The sequence below is a fragment of the Cupressus sempervirens genome, chromosome 3 (assembly GCF_028749045.1).
Source record: "Cupressus sempervirens isolate cs-2001-9-10 chromosome 3, ASM2874904v1, whole genome shotgun sequence".
Classification (NCBI taxonomy): domain Eukaryota; kingdom Viridiplantae; phylum Streptophyta; class Pinopsida; order Cupressales; family Cupressaceae; genus Cupressus; species Cupressus sempervirens.
The window spans coordinates 406,144,619-406,162,039 of record NC_143120.1 but is presented as its reverse complement, the minus strand read 5'-3'; the positions used below and the strand labels follow the sequence as shown (position 1 = coordinate 406,162,039).

The 17,421-nt window shown below is 34.1% G+C and overlaps 1 protein-coding gene across 2 annotated transcripts; it reads left to right on the top strand.

Moving 5' to 3' along the window:
- The first annotated feature begins 3,115 nt into the window (after nucleotides 1–3,115).
- Nucleotides 3,116–11,356, top strand: LOC149566723 (putative WRKY transcription factor 25). 2 transcript variants are annotated; one of them, XM_089820067.1, is made up of 6 exons: nucleotides 3,116–3,775; nucleotides 5,265–5,438; nucleotides 5,700–6,243; nucleotides 6,361–6,523; nucleotides 6,633–6,791; nucleotides 10,321–11,356. In XM_089820067.1, the coding sequence occupies exons 1-6, from the start codon at nucleotides 3,371–3,373 to the stop codon at nucleotides 10,934–10,936; spliced, it is 2,061 nt and encodes a 686-aa protein (XP_089676193.1). In that variant the 5' UTR covers nucleotides 3,116–3,370; the 3' UTR covers nucleotides 10,937–11,356. The 2 variants fall into 2 exon arrangements, with proteins under 2 accessions (XP_089676193.1, XP_089676192.1); XM_089820066.1 differs by having other exon boundaries at nucleotides 3,145–3,775; nucleotides 5,700–6,523.
- The last annotated feature ends 6,065 nt before the right edge of the window (nucleotides 11,357–17,421 follow it).

The following is a 17,421-nucleotide window of genomic DNA, read 5'->3' as shown; positions in this document are numbered from 1 at the left end:
TCACCAACCTGCAACAAAGAGTTACCAACAGACTTACAAAACAAGGCTACTAGGCCAAAATATCAACTTTTAAGAACTTGTAACTGTAACAACTTCAAACCAATGAAATGGAAATGGATTTTGATGAGATTTGATGACCCTGAAAACATACCAAAAGATCAAGGATGGGTTTACTCTAGCACTCCAAGGATCAACCTAGGTACATAGTCCTAGTAGGGCCCTAATAGGCTTGGTTTTCAAAGGAAGACCGAAGGAATGGGTGCATGAACCAAATACAGATCTTGAGAACTCCTCTAGGGTCTATTTTAATCACAAATCCACTTCCACTTGGTTAGAATCTTATCGCTAATTCACTAACTTTTTCAAATACCAGTAAAATGAGACCAAATCTATCATTAGATTTAGCCTAGGGTTTGCAAGTATAATTCACTCCCTTTGTTTCTGCAACCAAAACTTCTTGAATATGAAAGGGGACTCCTAAAGCTACCTTTTGGGTCAGGTTTTGTGCCATTTGATCCGTACAGTTGGGAACTATACGTTCATTTTGTACAAAACCCTCACTTTTAAGGGTTTCTTGGTTACCAACAATGAAAAATCTGTAACTTGAGTTAGGAATCTCCAAATTGGATCAAACCAAGTGCATGAGATAGATAGATCCCTTGAGAAACTTTTCATAGCATCTACTCCCTTACACAGTCCGTACCACACGTGCAAAACACAAAAAACTAGGCAAACTGAGCCAAAACAAAGGGAAACTTTTATTAATGTTTGAAAAATCTGTACATTTGACATCCTGGTCTTTTGGGAAAGCTTTCTTGGACTTTTATATGCCTTCCTAATCGATCAACTATCTTTGAATCGGTTGCAAATAGTTGAAACCTCCTTTTTGTCTTATTGACAACTTTTAAGAAAAAAAATGAAAAGTTGCTCAGCAACTTTTGAAAAGTTGCTCAGCAACTTTTGAAAAGTTGCATAACAACTTTTATTGCATTTTTGCAATAGTGCAATAAATGAAGTCCTAAGACCTATTAACCCTCCTATGACTCATATAAACCTATCCTAAAGTCTTTCCACCCTTCTTGGGGTATATTGCCTATTCTAAACCTATTCATTGCCCTTATAGGTCTCAAAGGTTCATGGTTTATAAGATCACCAAATGAACCTTGAGCCTTTACAAATGGGCTTATTGGTGACTCTAATCTATTCTAAAACCTTTATTGCAAGGATCTTCATGTCTGGATCTCTTTGAATGTTTGAAACTCTGTCTTGAACTAGAGTGCCCTACACCAAAATTAATGCATTTGTGGAGATTTCCTACATCCTTCATTGCAAATTCAACATTGACAACATATATAAGCATTGTGAAATTCTTATTAACAAGGGTTTCATCAAGCAAGGCAAATATTTATATTTTCCTTTCCTCCTTTCATGCTTTACATTTCAAGGTTGATTCTTAAATCTATGACTTGACCAAGGCAAACCCTCCCCCAACAAACAAAACCAAATTTTCTTGTGTACATATGCAGGATATCCAAATTGTTATTATAGATCTAAAAACTATTCGTTGAGTGCTTTCCAAAGAACTTGGATCAATTTTTCTATAGTGCCCCATGAGCATGTCTATCATCTTGTAAGGCGTTGAGACACTTTTCTCCAAGTCGATGTGTTCCCAAAGATTTGGGAAAAACAAGGTTTTCTTTCTTGATCGTAGATCCACAATCACAATTTAAGATCCATATTTTTTGGACCAAAAAGATATATTCCCTTACATATTTCAATGTAAATCATTAATTCTTTCTTTCATCTCTTAACTTTGACCTATTTTTGTGTCTTAATTAGGCTCACTGCATACATTTAGTACCTAAACCTATCTTATTCATGTCATTGAATCAATTAGTTTAATTTCACATTTACATTGCACATCTAAAATTAATTTGCATTGCATGAAAGAGGACTTGCTTGTGTACTTTCTTGATATAATTTGGGTTTAGTATTGGCATCCCTCCATCTTGCTTGGATTTTGCTAATCTAACTTGGGTTATATTGAGTGTTATGTTTGGAAGCCCCTCTTTCTCTTGTATTGAATGACTTAGTGAATGAATGGTTGGCTAAAGAATTCATTTCACATAGTTTGTATTATTAAACTCATTGACCCCTAATTTTTCACCAAACAAATGTTAAAGGAAAAGTTAACAACATAAGAGTACATGGATGCAACAAATTGAGAAGTAGATGACTAAATGAGACACTATCATGTAAAAGAGTCCAAACATCAATAAAAAGATAGAACGATGGATGAAAATTTTCATATAACCATGTGGACAAAACAAATTGGTAGAAGAAAATATATTTTATCAAAGTGTTTAATCCCACATGGGATTACAATAGAAAGCCTCCCATAGGAGCATAACTCAAGTGGAAGTCAAACATTTCTATGGCCTATTTAGGGACCAATTTGCATCATCCTAAAATGCTCATCATGTAACAAGGGGTCGTTGACATAGAATGACACTACATTATAGAGTGTATATCCTATAATAATATTTGTATCGAATATAATGACAACCTAACCATCTTCTTTTATTTGGTGGGGCTCCAATTTATTATCATCAACGTTTTAAATCACACTTCAAAATTCATCACCAAAATGAACAAAATTAGCTTGACAAATTACATTTTCCGACACAATCTAACCATAACCCATCAAATTTAAAAGCATAAGAATCTAATAAGCTTAATCTAATAGGCATATTAATGCTAACCCCACACCCTTCTTAACCTTACCAGTGTTCTTCAAATCCTCTATTTCATTTCATTTCAAACTGAAGGAGTGTCAAGTATACATTTTATAGCCATTAAGATGTTAAAGATCAAATAAAAATGACTAGATGTAGGCCCTTACAGCTTGACTATTAAGGGAAGTCAGTCATTTCTGCACCTAACACCACGTAAGTATACTGAATCAAATTGCAAAATATTTATTTTAGATAAATAATAAATAAAACAAGTGGCGCGTTGCTGACTTGGTCGTCAGTTTGACCGAGCACAAACATAATTATGAGAAAAGAGGCGAGGAAAAATGAAAGTCTTCCCAGCCGCCTTGAATTTTTTTAAAAACAAAATCAAACATGAGTTTTTTTCACGAATTTGTAGCTTCTGAGAAGCAGCCCTGACGTGTTTCAGCCTCTGTTTTGCTTGCCCAGTCAAAGCAGAGCATTGACTGTCTAGCTCTCAACCCTCTTCCTGCTTCCTGCGGGTTTCGATCCTCTGACCTTCCAGAAGCATTTTCATTCATTATTTCAGCCCAAGCCCACCGTCATTTCTTATTACTTGGAATCACTGCTGCTACCATCAGGTATTCAAATTATTCATGGGCGATCAGCAGCAGCAGCAACAAGGACAGAATCAGAGTTATAATAACAATTATAATAATCACCACACTAACAATTCAATGATCTCCCCTTCTTCTTCATACTACATGGATTTCCAGCTTGCCAGTCCGGTCTCTTCTTTTCTCAACGAAGACCTGGACATGAATTCTACGTCCTCTTTCTCGGAGCTTTTAGGAGGAGCCAGCTATGAAGGCTTCTCAGCAGAGAAGGAAGGAGATAGTAATAATGAGAACGGAGGGAGTTTTGCGGAAAGGAGGCTGAGGTTCAAATCTACGCCTCCTTCATCGCTTCCCATAATGCCCAGATCTCCATATTTCTCAATTCCGCCTGGATTGAGCCCCACCACCCTGTTGGACTCCCCAGTTCTGCTCTCTAGCTCCCAAGTAAGTAGTAAAGGATTTGATTTTACGAAATTAATGCCTGCAATGACTACTAATATGGTAAAATACTTTTCTCTGTTTGAGTGTATAAAATTAGTTCTTTTCTTAAATATTTTGTGCATTTGGGTTTGACTTTTTACATGATTTTAATTGCATCTGCCATATTACTTCGCGGTATTGAAAGTGCAGTTTTGGATTTCGGGGTTTTGGTTTTGTTTACTTGCTTTCAATTTTTGTTTACAAGCTTCTTTTTCTTGGGTTTTCAGTTTTATATGACCCGTATGATTTTAAGAATAAATGTGCATTTTTTTGTTTATTAAGCGGTTTAAATCTGGGGTAAAATTATGGTTTTACATGTTTTATAAATTTAAATTTGAGATTGTGGATGGAAGTTCTTGATTTTAATAATTGGATTTTGGTTTCTTAGATCTTTTACAAGTTGATTTTGGAGTTCCTATAATTATAAATTTCAAAATTTGGGCACAATTTGCAATTTTGGCTTCACTTGTAATTTCAGTCTTACGCAAAATTCGTATTTCCGGGCTTATACATGATTTCAGTTTTAGTTACAATTTGGACTTTTGGGTTTAATCCATAATTTTAGTTTTGCGTACAACTCTGAGTTTTTGGGCTTGTGCAATTTTTGAATTTTGGGGTTTTTAATTATTTTGATATGCGGTACACACTTGAATTGTGGAAATCTAGCATTCTTTGTTGGCTTAGATCATGGAGGGAGAGCTTGGTCATCTTGCCTGCTTCTCCCTGCTTAGTCATAAAAACAAGTTATCTTCAACCAGCTACAAGTTGTACAGACTTTGAAAAAGAGAATGTTAGTCTGATGTACATTATGCCTCTCAATATTTTCCAACATTTTCAAGGATAAAAAAATTGGAGGGGAAATGGTGTTGGGGCAAATTCATTATTTATTTCATGCCATTTATTTCCCAGTACAGCCCCTGTTTTGGTTTGAGATTCTTTCTCACCCGCCTATGATCAGTTACATATAGATGTCTCTAAGCCCCTGTAGGGAAGCATCCACTCTGACATAAGGATCTGGCTTCCATGAATATTAGAAGGTATTGCAAGCCAAGTAAACTTGCATCCTATAGTTGAATATGTTCTGGATGTGTTGCCCTTTTTATTCTCTGTAAAAGATAAACAGTGGCTTTTTTTTGCAGTGCAAAGGAGAGCATCTGTGATACGTGAAAAATGTTAAAAGGCTATTGAATTTTAAGGCTATAGGACATAGGAGTCTTTAAATTGGTATTGGCTGCAAGAATTTTGTTATTAGAATTTGTGGACTATTTTTTCCATGTTTCTTAATTTATACGTTCTTGCACTTTATATTGGATATTTTATTAGACATGTGGAAGCTGGGCATTTATACATGCATTGTACTACAGTCTAAAATCAATAAAGTTTTTTCATTGGCACAATCAGATCTCAAACGATAACCAGACTTACCTTAGTTCTGTGAATGATTTTGGTGCAGGCTTTGATGTCACCAACAACTGGTACTTTCCCGTTACTACCATTTTCATTTGAAAACATCAGTAATAATGCTCAAAATGGTCTCAAGAATGAGGAACAAGACAGTTCAAGCTTTGCTTTCAAGCCCTTAACTGATTCAAATTCTAGTTCACACATGCAATCATTTGGAAACCTGGTATTCATCTTCTACATCCTTTTGCAGCATGTAAATTAGTGTTGTAGTATATTACCTCTTCTTGGAAATTCTTCTTCAGCAGTGTTACTTATTTTCAGCTGCACACACAACACAGACTTGCAAAGGGTGAGGAGATGCTACAAAGTTTAGGAGATTCAGCTTTATTGTGATTCCTCAAAGACTTCTCATAGTCTAATTTCATTTTCTGTTTTCAAAATATTGAAGCATTAACATTTACATGGATTTCTTCTTTTCATGAAGGCGAACTTTTCTTATGGTCAGCCTCAAGCTTTAAAAGGATCTCAAGATGACGCTCAGATGTGGTCCTTGCAAGATTACAAGAAGACAAATGGATCAATGACAACTGATTTCTCTGAAAGACAAGTGCCAGGGAATAATCGTTCACGAGATGCACCTCTTGATGTTGCTCCACTGCAATCAGTTTCTTTGGAGCAGCAACAAGAGAGGCAGACCTTGAACGAGTTTCCAGAAGTAGACCAAAGTGCTCTAGTTCCTCAGCATGTCATAGAAAGACGCTCTGAGGACGGATACAACTGGCGCAAGTATGGTCAAAAGCATGTCAAAGGAAGTGAGTATCCTCGGAGTTATTACAAGTGCACAAACCCGAGCTGCCCAACTAAGAAGAAGGTTGAACGTTCTCTTGATGGCCAAGTAACAGAGATAATCTATAAGGGTGTCCATAACCATCCTAAACCTCAACCAACTCGTCGGACAGGAGCTGCTCGTGTGGCTCATGAAGAAGGAGAGACTACCGAAGGCTCTGCTGCTACTATCAAAGTAGAAGGTGGGTCTTCTTGGGGAAGCAATTTGAAAGTTAATGATGATTCAAATTACTCACAAGGCTGGAAGAGTGAAAGCCTTGAGAGATCCTCATCAGCTTCTGTTGTTACTGAACTCTCAGATCCATCCTCAACTCCACTAGGACAAAACTCTAGTCATCTGGAGTCGGCAGGTACCCCGGAGCATTCATCAATTTCAGCAAGTGAGGACGATGATGCAAGGACACAAGCTGACAAGTTCTTGGGAGATGATGCTGAAGAAGACGAACATGATTCAAAGCGCAGGTGACTTTAGTTAGAAATTTTAATTTCAACCATGCTACAGAAATGACCTGATTCGTTTTAGAGATACAATTGCTTTCTTGATAATAAATGCTTGCTGGAAAATTGACAGGAGGGGCGAACAAAGTGCGTCTGATGTCATAGGGGCAACCAGAACTATTCGGGAGCCTCGGGTGGTTGTGCAAACAACCAGTGACATTGATATACTAGATGATGGATACCGTTGGCGTAAATATGGGCAGAAAGTGGTGAAAGGCAACCCCAATCCAAGGTTTGATATCTTTATGTTGGTTTCTCAATTGTGTTTTGTGATTTCTGTTGTTTTTTAATTTTTAATTGTGGTCAGGTGTTAGCATTTTTGAGGATTTTGTTTTTAAAAACTCCAATAGCACACAAAGGAAACCCTTAAATTATCAGAAATGCATGCTTGGATCAGTGTGGGTAAAAGTTTTGGTACAAAACATGGCAAAGGGATATTAGCACACGGGGCACAAACCATGAAGAATGGATGAAGGAGTGCAATCAACATTAGATATTGAGACCAAGAGTGTACAAAAAATTCAAAATGGATATGATTTTTGTTGATTTCTATTTGATAGTCCGTTAGAGTCAATTATTGATTTGTTTGGATGAAATAGACGTAACTGACAATCCTTAATTAAAATTATCAGAAAGATTCTAAGTCTGCATATGACCTCCTTTCTGGGACACTGAGAAATGATTCGAAAGAGAGTTGTCCTAGTTACCGAATGTTTGTAGAGCATTGTTGTCCAATAGCATTACACAGTTAGTAGTGCTCTTTAATTACAATCATTCTTATTTGTTAGCAATAAACTTAGATAATGCAGAAACTAGTCACGTGCTACAGGTTTTTTTTGTTTTTTTATTAAAACATAGCTAACTAAAATACTGTATAGAAAAAATGTTAGCAGACTATCTACTTGCAGTAATTTTCACAAGCCTAATTTTCTTACTTTATAATTAAACAAAATTTCCAAGTTCCAGATGCTGAGCCTCTCAGCTGACTTTTTGAATGACTAGAAAATAGCTGGGGAGGCTGACCTTGTCAAATGGGGCATTTAGATGGATGTTCTCTTTCTATCAAGAAAGCTGATGATACAAAAGAGAATCTATAGATTTATCAATTGCATATTTCTAGTGGGGTATTAAATTGAAGTGTTGTAATTGCATCTTATATGTTTAACATATTTTGTGCACAGTGGGATTTGCCTGTTATCAAAGGGAAGGATATTTTATTTTCTTTCCTTGTTAGTTATACTCGACTTCTCTTTTGAATGACTAGAAAATAGCTGGGGAGGCCGACATTGTCAAATGGGGCATTTAGATGGACGTTCTCTTTCTATCAAGAAAGCTGATACTGTATTTCCTTGTCACATTCAATGAAACAACCAAAGTTGGCTGCTTAACTTGCACAAACACTATGTTGGAAAACATTTGGATTTTATATGTTTCCCTATTTATATTCTTGTTACCATCATTAAACAGTAAACCTTTTTGTATTCAAGGGTAAAACCTTCTGAACTATTAAATTGCTCTTCTATCTTTTCTTAAGATTGGTCCATCTGCGTCAACTATGGTGATTTGTGTAACCAATTTGATATTTTTATTCATCAATTTGCAGCAGCCAGCATGTTTAGTTGAATATAAGGTTACTGCATGAACTGATTAAGGTTTCAATTTCTCCGTTGCTTGAATGTGTTCTAATTTTCTGTGTCTCCCTGTTCGTCTCCGCCTTGGACAATGTAAGATTGACAGTGTCTCCCTGTTCATCTCCTTATTGGACAACGTATGATTTGGAGAAATGATCCTATTGAAATTCCACCATTTGCTGGATGTGATGTAGTTGCCCCAGTGATGTGGTATAATACTTGGGTCAGTAGGACTATCTACAAAATGAATGGTATGTTATCCTAAAGCTACCTTTATATGTGGACATTTAGTAACTGTGTTAGTATTTTCAATTATTAACCCCTAAAAACCAAAAGGACATCTCCCTTCATTATTTTTCACCTTTGAAGAATTCTGCACTGTATTTCTTTTATAAATTTAGTAAATGCTTTTTTGGAGCAAGCTTTGGCTTAGAACCACAATCAAGAGTATAACTCATCAAAATGGCCCGACTTGCAGCCTAACTCATCTGTTGAGGTACACCACACATGACCTGTTGAATGTAGTATTATACCCAATGTCAACACTATATCATGTGTTGTGCAGTTTGGACCGTGGGCTCCTCTTTAGAAAGCCCACTTGCTTTTATCACTTAAACTCATCCACTTCATCAGAGCTTTGTAAAATATTGTTGTACTTCGATTCTTGTTACTTCTTCAATTCCAACTGTTGTCTGTAAATCGAGGCAATAAGTTTAACATTGAGTAGCCATGGTAAGTTAGTTGTAGTGTTATATCTTATAGATAGGCATTCTCAAACTTTTTACGCTGTTATACTTATAATAACTACTGAATTCTTGTCATGGTAGCTTCATAGAAAATAGATATCTGAAAGGTAGCGTACCTCCATTCATTTTATAATAATGTTATCCAACAATTCAATGAGTTGCCTCTTCGAAATTATTCCAATCATAGGGTATTTGTCTTACTAATATATTCCAGGCAGCAATTTTGGAAGCTTTTGCTTCTTTTGAGCTATAGGATCAGCTTTTTTTTAGACAGTCCTGGAAAACATTAAAGCTGGAGATGTTGTATAAACATATGTTTTTATGATACTTTGTGTAAGGAAAATTCTGGATTTAGTTTCAAACATCAACCAAGTTGTTTTAGTATTTTAGAGCCATTACACCATTTTCAAATTGTCTGTCAAGTTTCTGGATAGATTGTGTAAGAATTTTTTGTCAAAAACATTTTAGAATCACACTCAGTGATCCATCATCAGGATGATAGTAGACAGCATAAGGAGATCATAAAAAATTAGGAATTTTTTATGATCTCCTTATGCTCTCTACTATCATCCTGACGATGGATCACTGAGTGTGATCTGAAATGTTGATGAAAAAAATTCTTACACAATCTACCCAGAAACCTTGACAAATAATCTTTATGGATTGTGGAAACCTGATATCTTTGATCATTTTCAAATTTCAACCGATTTGTTTGAGAGCCATGGTAGTAATATTTTAGATGTTCTTGTGGGAATGGGGGGCTTTAGTGTGGCTGTTCTTGATGTAAATATGTAATACTTCCAGTGAAGAAATTCCTTTGCTGAGCCATTACGAAACGGTGCTTTTTGTGTAAGCTTTTGTGTGTCTTAGACTCTTATGTTCTGTCTAGAAAACTCTGTATCCAGTTAATGCAGGCCATAATATCTTTAGTTGCAATTTATTTCTGAAAGATGAGAAATACAAATTAACACTATGAGCTCATGCCTCTGTATGCCACTGCAATTTAACTTGCGGGGAACAATGTGTGATGTTTTGGTCTACCAACTTCATAAAACAGTTCATTCTGTAAATAGTTGTATTTTTTGAATGCATTTCTAGAATGAGATCAAAGTTAGAAGTCTTCTCCAGTTCCTTAAAAAGGGCTTTTCTGCTTTGGCCATATATACTCACAACCGAAATTCTAGCTATAGCAACAACTTCAACTGTTATCTCTTAATTGCTTTAGTCTGTTGGAAAGTACAACGCGAAGGCCCTATTGGATGGTAGTTTGCAGATGATTTTTTTTTCATCTTCACTATGACCAAGTCCTTTAAAGGATATCACAATGTTTTCGCTATTCAAATATCGTTTCCATCATTCTCATGTTAGTGAATTGCATTTGCAGGAGTTACTATAAATGCACAAATGCAGGATGCCCAGTAAGGAAGCATGTTGAGAGAGCCTCACATGATACAAAGGCAGTGATTACAACTTATGAAGGAAAGCACAATCATGATGTCCCAGCTCCACGAAACAGTAGTCATAGCAATGCTGGACTAGGAAATGGGCCATCTGTACCTATTTTGCAGAATAATGTTGCATCCTCTACAAATTCCATGCCTTTGAATGGTTCTCAACCTCAGGGAACTGTGTCTCATTTTGATAGGCATCCTGATCTTAGTAATGATTATGCACAGAGCAATTACATGTTTGGAAGACTTGCAAATGAGAGTTTAAATTCTCAAGACAGAGGTGTAGGTATTTCCAACCAAGGTATGGGCATGGGAGCTTCTTTTGGGGCTTTTGGCCTGGATGGTAGACATGTTGAGAGACAACAAACACAAGGAGCCTCCACAGCATTTTCAATGCAGGCCAACCCTGCAAATCAGGGATACTCAGCTACCAATTTCAATACTTCCATGCAACCTTATCTTGGCCAGAGTAATGAGAGAGATATTGGACTTGTCAGGCCTAAAGAAGAACAGAAGGATAACTTCTACTATGACGGCCCTTTGCAGTGAACTCATTCTTCTACTTTTTCTGTAGATGAAGATTCAAAAAATACAAGGAGGCTCATCAAACTTCTTTAGTTGTGCATTGTCTTCACAGTTAGCAAGTTGCTTTTAGAGCACCAGTATTTTCCCCAGCATGGTCAGGCACTAGATTTTTTGTAGGATCAATGTGATGGTCCATGTGGCAGAGTATGATGTAACATTAGGGATCGTCCTTTCATAGGATATTTGATTTTCAAAAGCCTTTACAACTTACTGGCTAATGTTTACATGTAACATATGGATATTAATTTTACTGATGGCTCATTAGCCATACACTGCACTAAACAGTAGCTTGTGAGGCTGCTTACATTCTTTTCACCCCTTTGAGGGGCGAGTATGTAAATTCTTCATCAAGTGAATTTTAATTATTTATTTTTTCGACTTAAATCTCAAGGTCTTGTAAAAGCTCCTAGGATATTTGTATGTTTATGTAATGTGTTCACATGCCCGCTTTGTGCTGTTCATATTTGCTAGAATGACTAGCTGGATTGTGTATGTGGAGCTTCACTCATTCGCTGCAAACAATTTTGTTTTTAGGTATAGATTGTTTTGTCATAGAATCATGTTACTAGAATAATTCAAAGCAGCAAAGATAAACCAAGGACTGTTTCCTTTACAAGTGCAGCATTAGTACCCTTGTTGTATGTTAAAAAGTGGGAATGAAGTATTTGCCCCAGGTAGGTTTGCCTGATGTATAGCAATCCTTTCTATTGTTTGTCTGAAGAACTTTAATGTACCTGGGAGCACTAATAGCATGCCTAAATTTGCAATGGTGAAAATGACACACAATACCAATTCCTTTTCATTATTGGGCCAATTTGATGAATTTGTTTAATACAACTAGATACTAAGCCAAAAAGTCATAATTTTTTGGTCTTTCACCCATCCTATCCACATATTTGTTATTGGCCATCCCGACCCTCCTGAACTTATTTCATTCACATATGAGATTAGTTTGATTTATTACATGGTGTCAAAGATGATGATTGTTATAGTTCTTGGTTGGGGATCTAAGTGGAGTTAATCGGTACAGGTTTGATTGTTGAACTTGATTCTCTTATCGATTAAATGCTTTAACTATCCGGTGTTGATGATATTTTGATTTCTCTTTGGCGGGAACAATCGAAGTCAGCATTAATATATTCCACCAGACAGGAGTCACCTAGTAGGGAATATATGGTTGGTTAATATTTGAGGAATCTATCTAATGCGGACCTGGTTGTGAACTTTCAGCTTTGACTACATTTCTGTACAGTCTTTTGGCTTTCAGGCCTGTAGGATTTTGTGTGAGTTCCTTGTTTTTCTGCTTGATTGTGTTTGCTGGGTTGGATTTTAACCGTCTTTGCTCTACATATATAAATTATTTTCTTGATTAAAACCGTACATTAATACATAGTTATACAATGTGTATTGTTGCTAAAGCATACACTCATTGCAGAGTAGCTATATACATATTTCAAGACAAAAAAACGTCTGCAAAAACCATTAGATGGATTATTTTGAATTTAATTCTTAGAGGGCCTAAAGACTGAAGCTTGATCAAGCGATTCTTTGGGACTGGTTTCTATGTATTACTTCAAGTCTTTTTTGTTGAACCATGCATTAATGACCGTCTCTACTAGACATTTCTTGGCGAGAATAGGCAAAAGCTCATTCATTTTTCCAAATCAACTGGCTATTCATGCTCTGTTAGTTCAGCAACTTAAAGAAAAATAATGATATTAGAAAAGGCAGAATCTGGAACAGTGAAGCCCTGACTATAAAATAATGTGTACCATTCCTCGTGCCTAGTAACTATTAAAAAGTAACTTTGTTTTGAAATCCTGCATTTCTGTTGTGTATTTACTCTATATTGGTTTAATGGTTGATGGTAAACTGTTAAAATTTCTTATAGCTGAAAATATTTCTTTTGGTTTGGTTATTATCTAGTTGACTTGTTAAACTGGTCTGCTGGGAAAAATTTATAAGTTCACAATTTTATTTATCCTACGTTGATTATGTTGAAGCTATAGGAAAATTACCAGTTATCAAAATCTGAATAAAGTTGGTAGGTGAGATTTTTCTTGGGTTGTTATTTTTGTATAAACAGGCCCAGAATATGTCATAACAAAGTAACAACAGCAAACAGGGTAAAACAGAGCAGAAGACCTAAGGAAATGGCCGAGGAAAATTATATTGATCTAGATTTTATTTCAACCAAGCCAACAATCTAGAGCAGCAGTTCTATTTGCAATGAACAGTTCTAATACACTCTAATTTGTTAAATAACTTCTCCTAAATTTGATTGGTTCAACTCTAATTTGTTAAATAACTTCTCCTAAATTTGATTGGTTCATTTCATTTGATGTTTTGGGATAAATATTAGTTCATTAATTTATATTTTTATTTGTAAGTATATAAAATCTATAATCTATAAGATTAAAACTAATATTCTAAAATATACAAATGTAAAAGTAATAATTATAATCAATGCTAACATATAATAAATTTATTATTATTAATTTTTAAGGTGAATTTAACATTTTAAAATATTATCAAATTTTAACCAAATTAAAATTTATGATACTTGTTTTTTCACGATATAGAATTTATTTGAATTAAAGTTAAGATTTTCAGATTTGATTTTTGCTTTCACTAATATATTTCTAATTACTAAATTTAAAGAGGCATTACTAATTATTAACAATTATCTTTTAAACTTAAATTTAACAACTATCATGTAAAATTTTAATACTACCAGTCACTTGTTATTATTAGCAATTATCTTTTAAACTTAAATTTAACAACTATCATGTCAAAATTTAATACTTTACTAATATTTTTTAAAACTATAATTTAATGTGTATAAATTAAATTAAAATTATTTTTCACTTTAAATAAATTTTAATTTTAATTTTTAATAAATTAAATAAATATTGTCTAAAAAATCTATTATGAAAAATTAATAGAAAAATAAAAATGGAGTAAAAATAAAATAAAATAATTATAAAAACTAATAACTAAATTAATTTAAAGTCTAGCTAATAAAATAATAATTTTAAAAAATCTCCAAATTTTTATTATTATCAAAAGTAAAAACTAATATGAGAAATATTTAAAAAACATGTTGAAAAATAGTAACTTCTCTCACATACTAAAGTAAAAATCAATATTCAAGCTCAAAATTTAACTAATTTAAAAAATAAAAATTTCAATCAATTTTAAAAAGTAAAAAGTTAAATAGACAACAAGAAAAACATAAGTTTAAAGTAGAGATAACAATTAATTAATTTTTTAAATAATTAGAAAAAATATTTTTTTAAATATAAACATAATATATATTTTAAAAATAATTTAATTTTGTTAAAATTATAAATTTAGAATATAAATAATCAAACTTAAATGTAAACAAATAATATGCATTTAAAAAAATATATTTATTAAAATTATAAATTTTGAAATATAAATAATCATACTTTTTTAGAAAACATAATATACATTTAAAATTAATTTAATATCTGCTAAAATTATAAATTTTAGAATATAAATAATCAATTTTTTTTAAAATTCAAATAAAATATTCAAGTGAAAAAAATTAATTAAATTTAAAGTATTTTATAACTAATATTTCCATAGTAGTTTTTATTTGAAGTGTTGTTAATTATTTTTGAGTAAATGGTGTAAATTAAAAATATTTTATGATTTTTAAATTTGTCAATTATTGTTAAATTAAGTTTCTTTTTAAATTTGTTTTAGTAGTGTTAATTATTTTTACATTAAAGAAATTTTATGGTTTCTAATTTTGTTAAGATTAGTGTTACAATTATGGTTATATATAGAGTTAGAATATAGTTATATTTACCATTTTACCTAAGATAAATGGAAGGATTGAGGTTATGATTAGGGTTAGGGTTAGGGTTAGGATTTGTTACGCAAATATCTTATTGCAAGAGTTAAATTAATTACGACGAGAGAGGGGTTAATTCTAGACTATTCAAACTACCTCCCTCTACTTACTTTTCTCTCTCCATGTACTAAAACTTTTCTCTCTCCATGTGCTCAAACTCCTCTCTCACTACGTACTAAATTTCTAGGAAGAAGTTCAGGTTTGGATTGCTTTCTACATACAACTTTTCAAAACTACCTCTCTACGTACTCCAATTTTTTGCCCTAATCTTAACTTGGAGATTTCAAGAACCCAACCCGAACTCCTATTTTCAAGAGAATGAAATGCTATTCACATTGCAAGAGAAGCAAATGGTTAATGAGTACATTCATAACATATGCAAGCTGCACCATTTTGACAAGATTTCTCAAATCAATGAGCTGTGATAAGTAATGTTTTCAAGAGATTCATGAAGTAGAGTTGTTGATAATACCATTATCACAACATAGTTGACTGAATTGGAAAGCCAAATAAATTCTATTGTTGCACAATCCTGTAGTTGGAATTTCCATAATAGAGATTATCAACAGGTTGCACTCAAGGATAGATAGGTATGTAAATGGTAGAATTATATACAATGAATGTGAAATATTTGATAATATTCTATTTCACCATGTGTGACTATGGATTCCATCGCGTGTCATTGTGAAATCATGAGATCCTATACATGAATAATTTGACAGAATGCTAATGAAGAAGGTGAGAGTATATCAACGATGTATAAAAGAGAAAATTTATAACAGCGATGGTCTGAGATAGCAGATTGGGCACAAAGGTATCTCCTTGGACTACTCTGCATAATAACCTGCCACTTTGATCGATATATTCACAACCTTCAAATTCCCTCACAAACACACAACTTTCAAATACACCAAAGGGCCAAAGTGTGAACTATTTTTGAAAATCAGAAAATACACTCGAACCATTTATTAGAATGTTTCAATCTTTCACCCACAAAATGTAAGAGATGTCTTGCACTATAGGCATAATAGGATACTCAAATTTCAATATGCATCTCACCATACATCCAAGTCTTCCAGCCCTCACATATGAGTTGATCACCATTGTCAAGGCACATAATCGATTTGGCCAGCTTCTCCTCATCCTCTAACCCGTGACATTCAGAACGGTGGTAGATACAACCATAAACAAGGCAAGTGAATTGTTTGGCATTATGTTCTCAACCCAATGCAATTGCAAGTATGAGGAAAGGCATGTGAACTATTTGATAAAAGGTCCTCAGAGATCCGCAGTTTTGACAAGACTTAGACAAGGCACATGAACAGTTTGAGTTCAACTGCAGGTAAGGCACATGAACTACTTGGCATTATATCTTCAAGAAAATGTAGCAACAAATGCAACTGGTATATGTAAAGTGTTGACGTTGTCACAAATCCACAACTTTGAGAACCAAGATAGAGCATGTGAGCTGTTTGGTAGCAGTGTGGAAGCCAAGTAATCGAATGCAAGTTACATGTGTAAAGGATATGTTGAATATTGTTTATAAGGTATCGAGTGGAAAATCAGAGCCAAATCAAATACACATGGCAAATGTGGAATCATATGTAGGGTGCCCACAGTATGTTTGATCAAATGTCTCATGGATGTGCCACTTTGCAAAGTACAATGATCAAGTCTGGGTCATCGTTAAGCTAGGGACCTCTCTTGTCAATATGTATGCCACGTACATTGGGAGATATTTTATTTTGTACCTAGTTAAGGCAGGAGGAACTCTCAAAGGTAGGTAATCACAGGTGAAATTGCACAAAGGATGAACGTCGGGATTAGTAATGAATTGGTTTCCCAAATGCCATCCTATTTTGTGGAAAATTAAATAAAGCCCACATTCTTAAATGCTAAAGAAGGCAACAAAAGCTCTCAGGGAAAGTGATCTGTGTTGAAAACATGGTGCGGTGGACTATTTGATATAATGTGGAACTTGGAAGGACCAATGGAATGAAGGGAGGAAAAATCAACATAAAAAATGGTGTGGCACATTGCCTTATAGATATTCAATTCCATAAAATATAGTGGGCGCATCATATTAAAACAAATACAACAATGACATTCAATAAAAATAATTGAATATTGTGGTTGGACCACTACCTCTTCCCATCCATGGCAATAAAAATCTGAAAGGGCCATGACTGATGATGATTATTATGAATAACATGCTAGATTCGACTTCAGTTCTTACTTAAATGTATGGTTGGATGGAGTCCGATGATGAGGACATTTCTTATTTGGTCTCTAGAACATTAGTAAAATGGCACATATGTCCATATGACACATTTGATATTTGGAATCTCTCTACCATAATCCAATCTTCCCACAAATTATGACACTTATGAAAATTGGTATTGAGCAACGTTTAAACGAGGTATTTAGAAATAGGTGTGATCAAAGGAATTTACATTTGGTGATACATGCAGACAAAATTCTTAGATCTTTCATAGATGTCGTGCTTTGATTATGTTACAACGTTGTTCTAATTATGAAGAACTCTCAATATTATTGGCCAATGAAG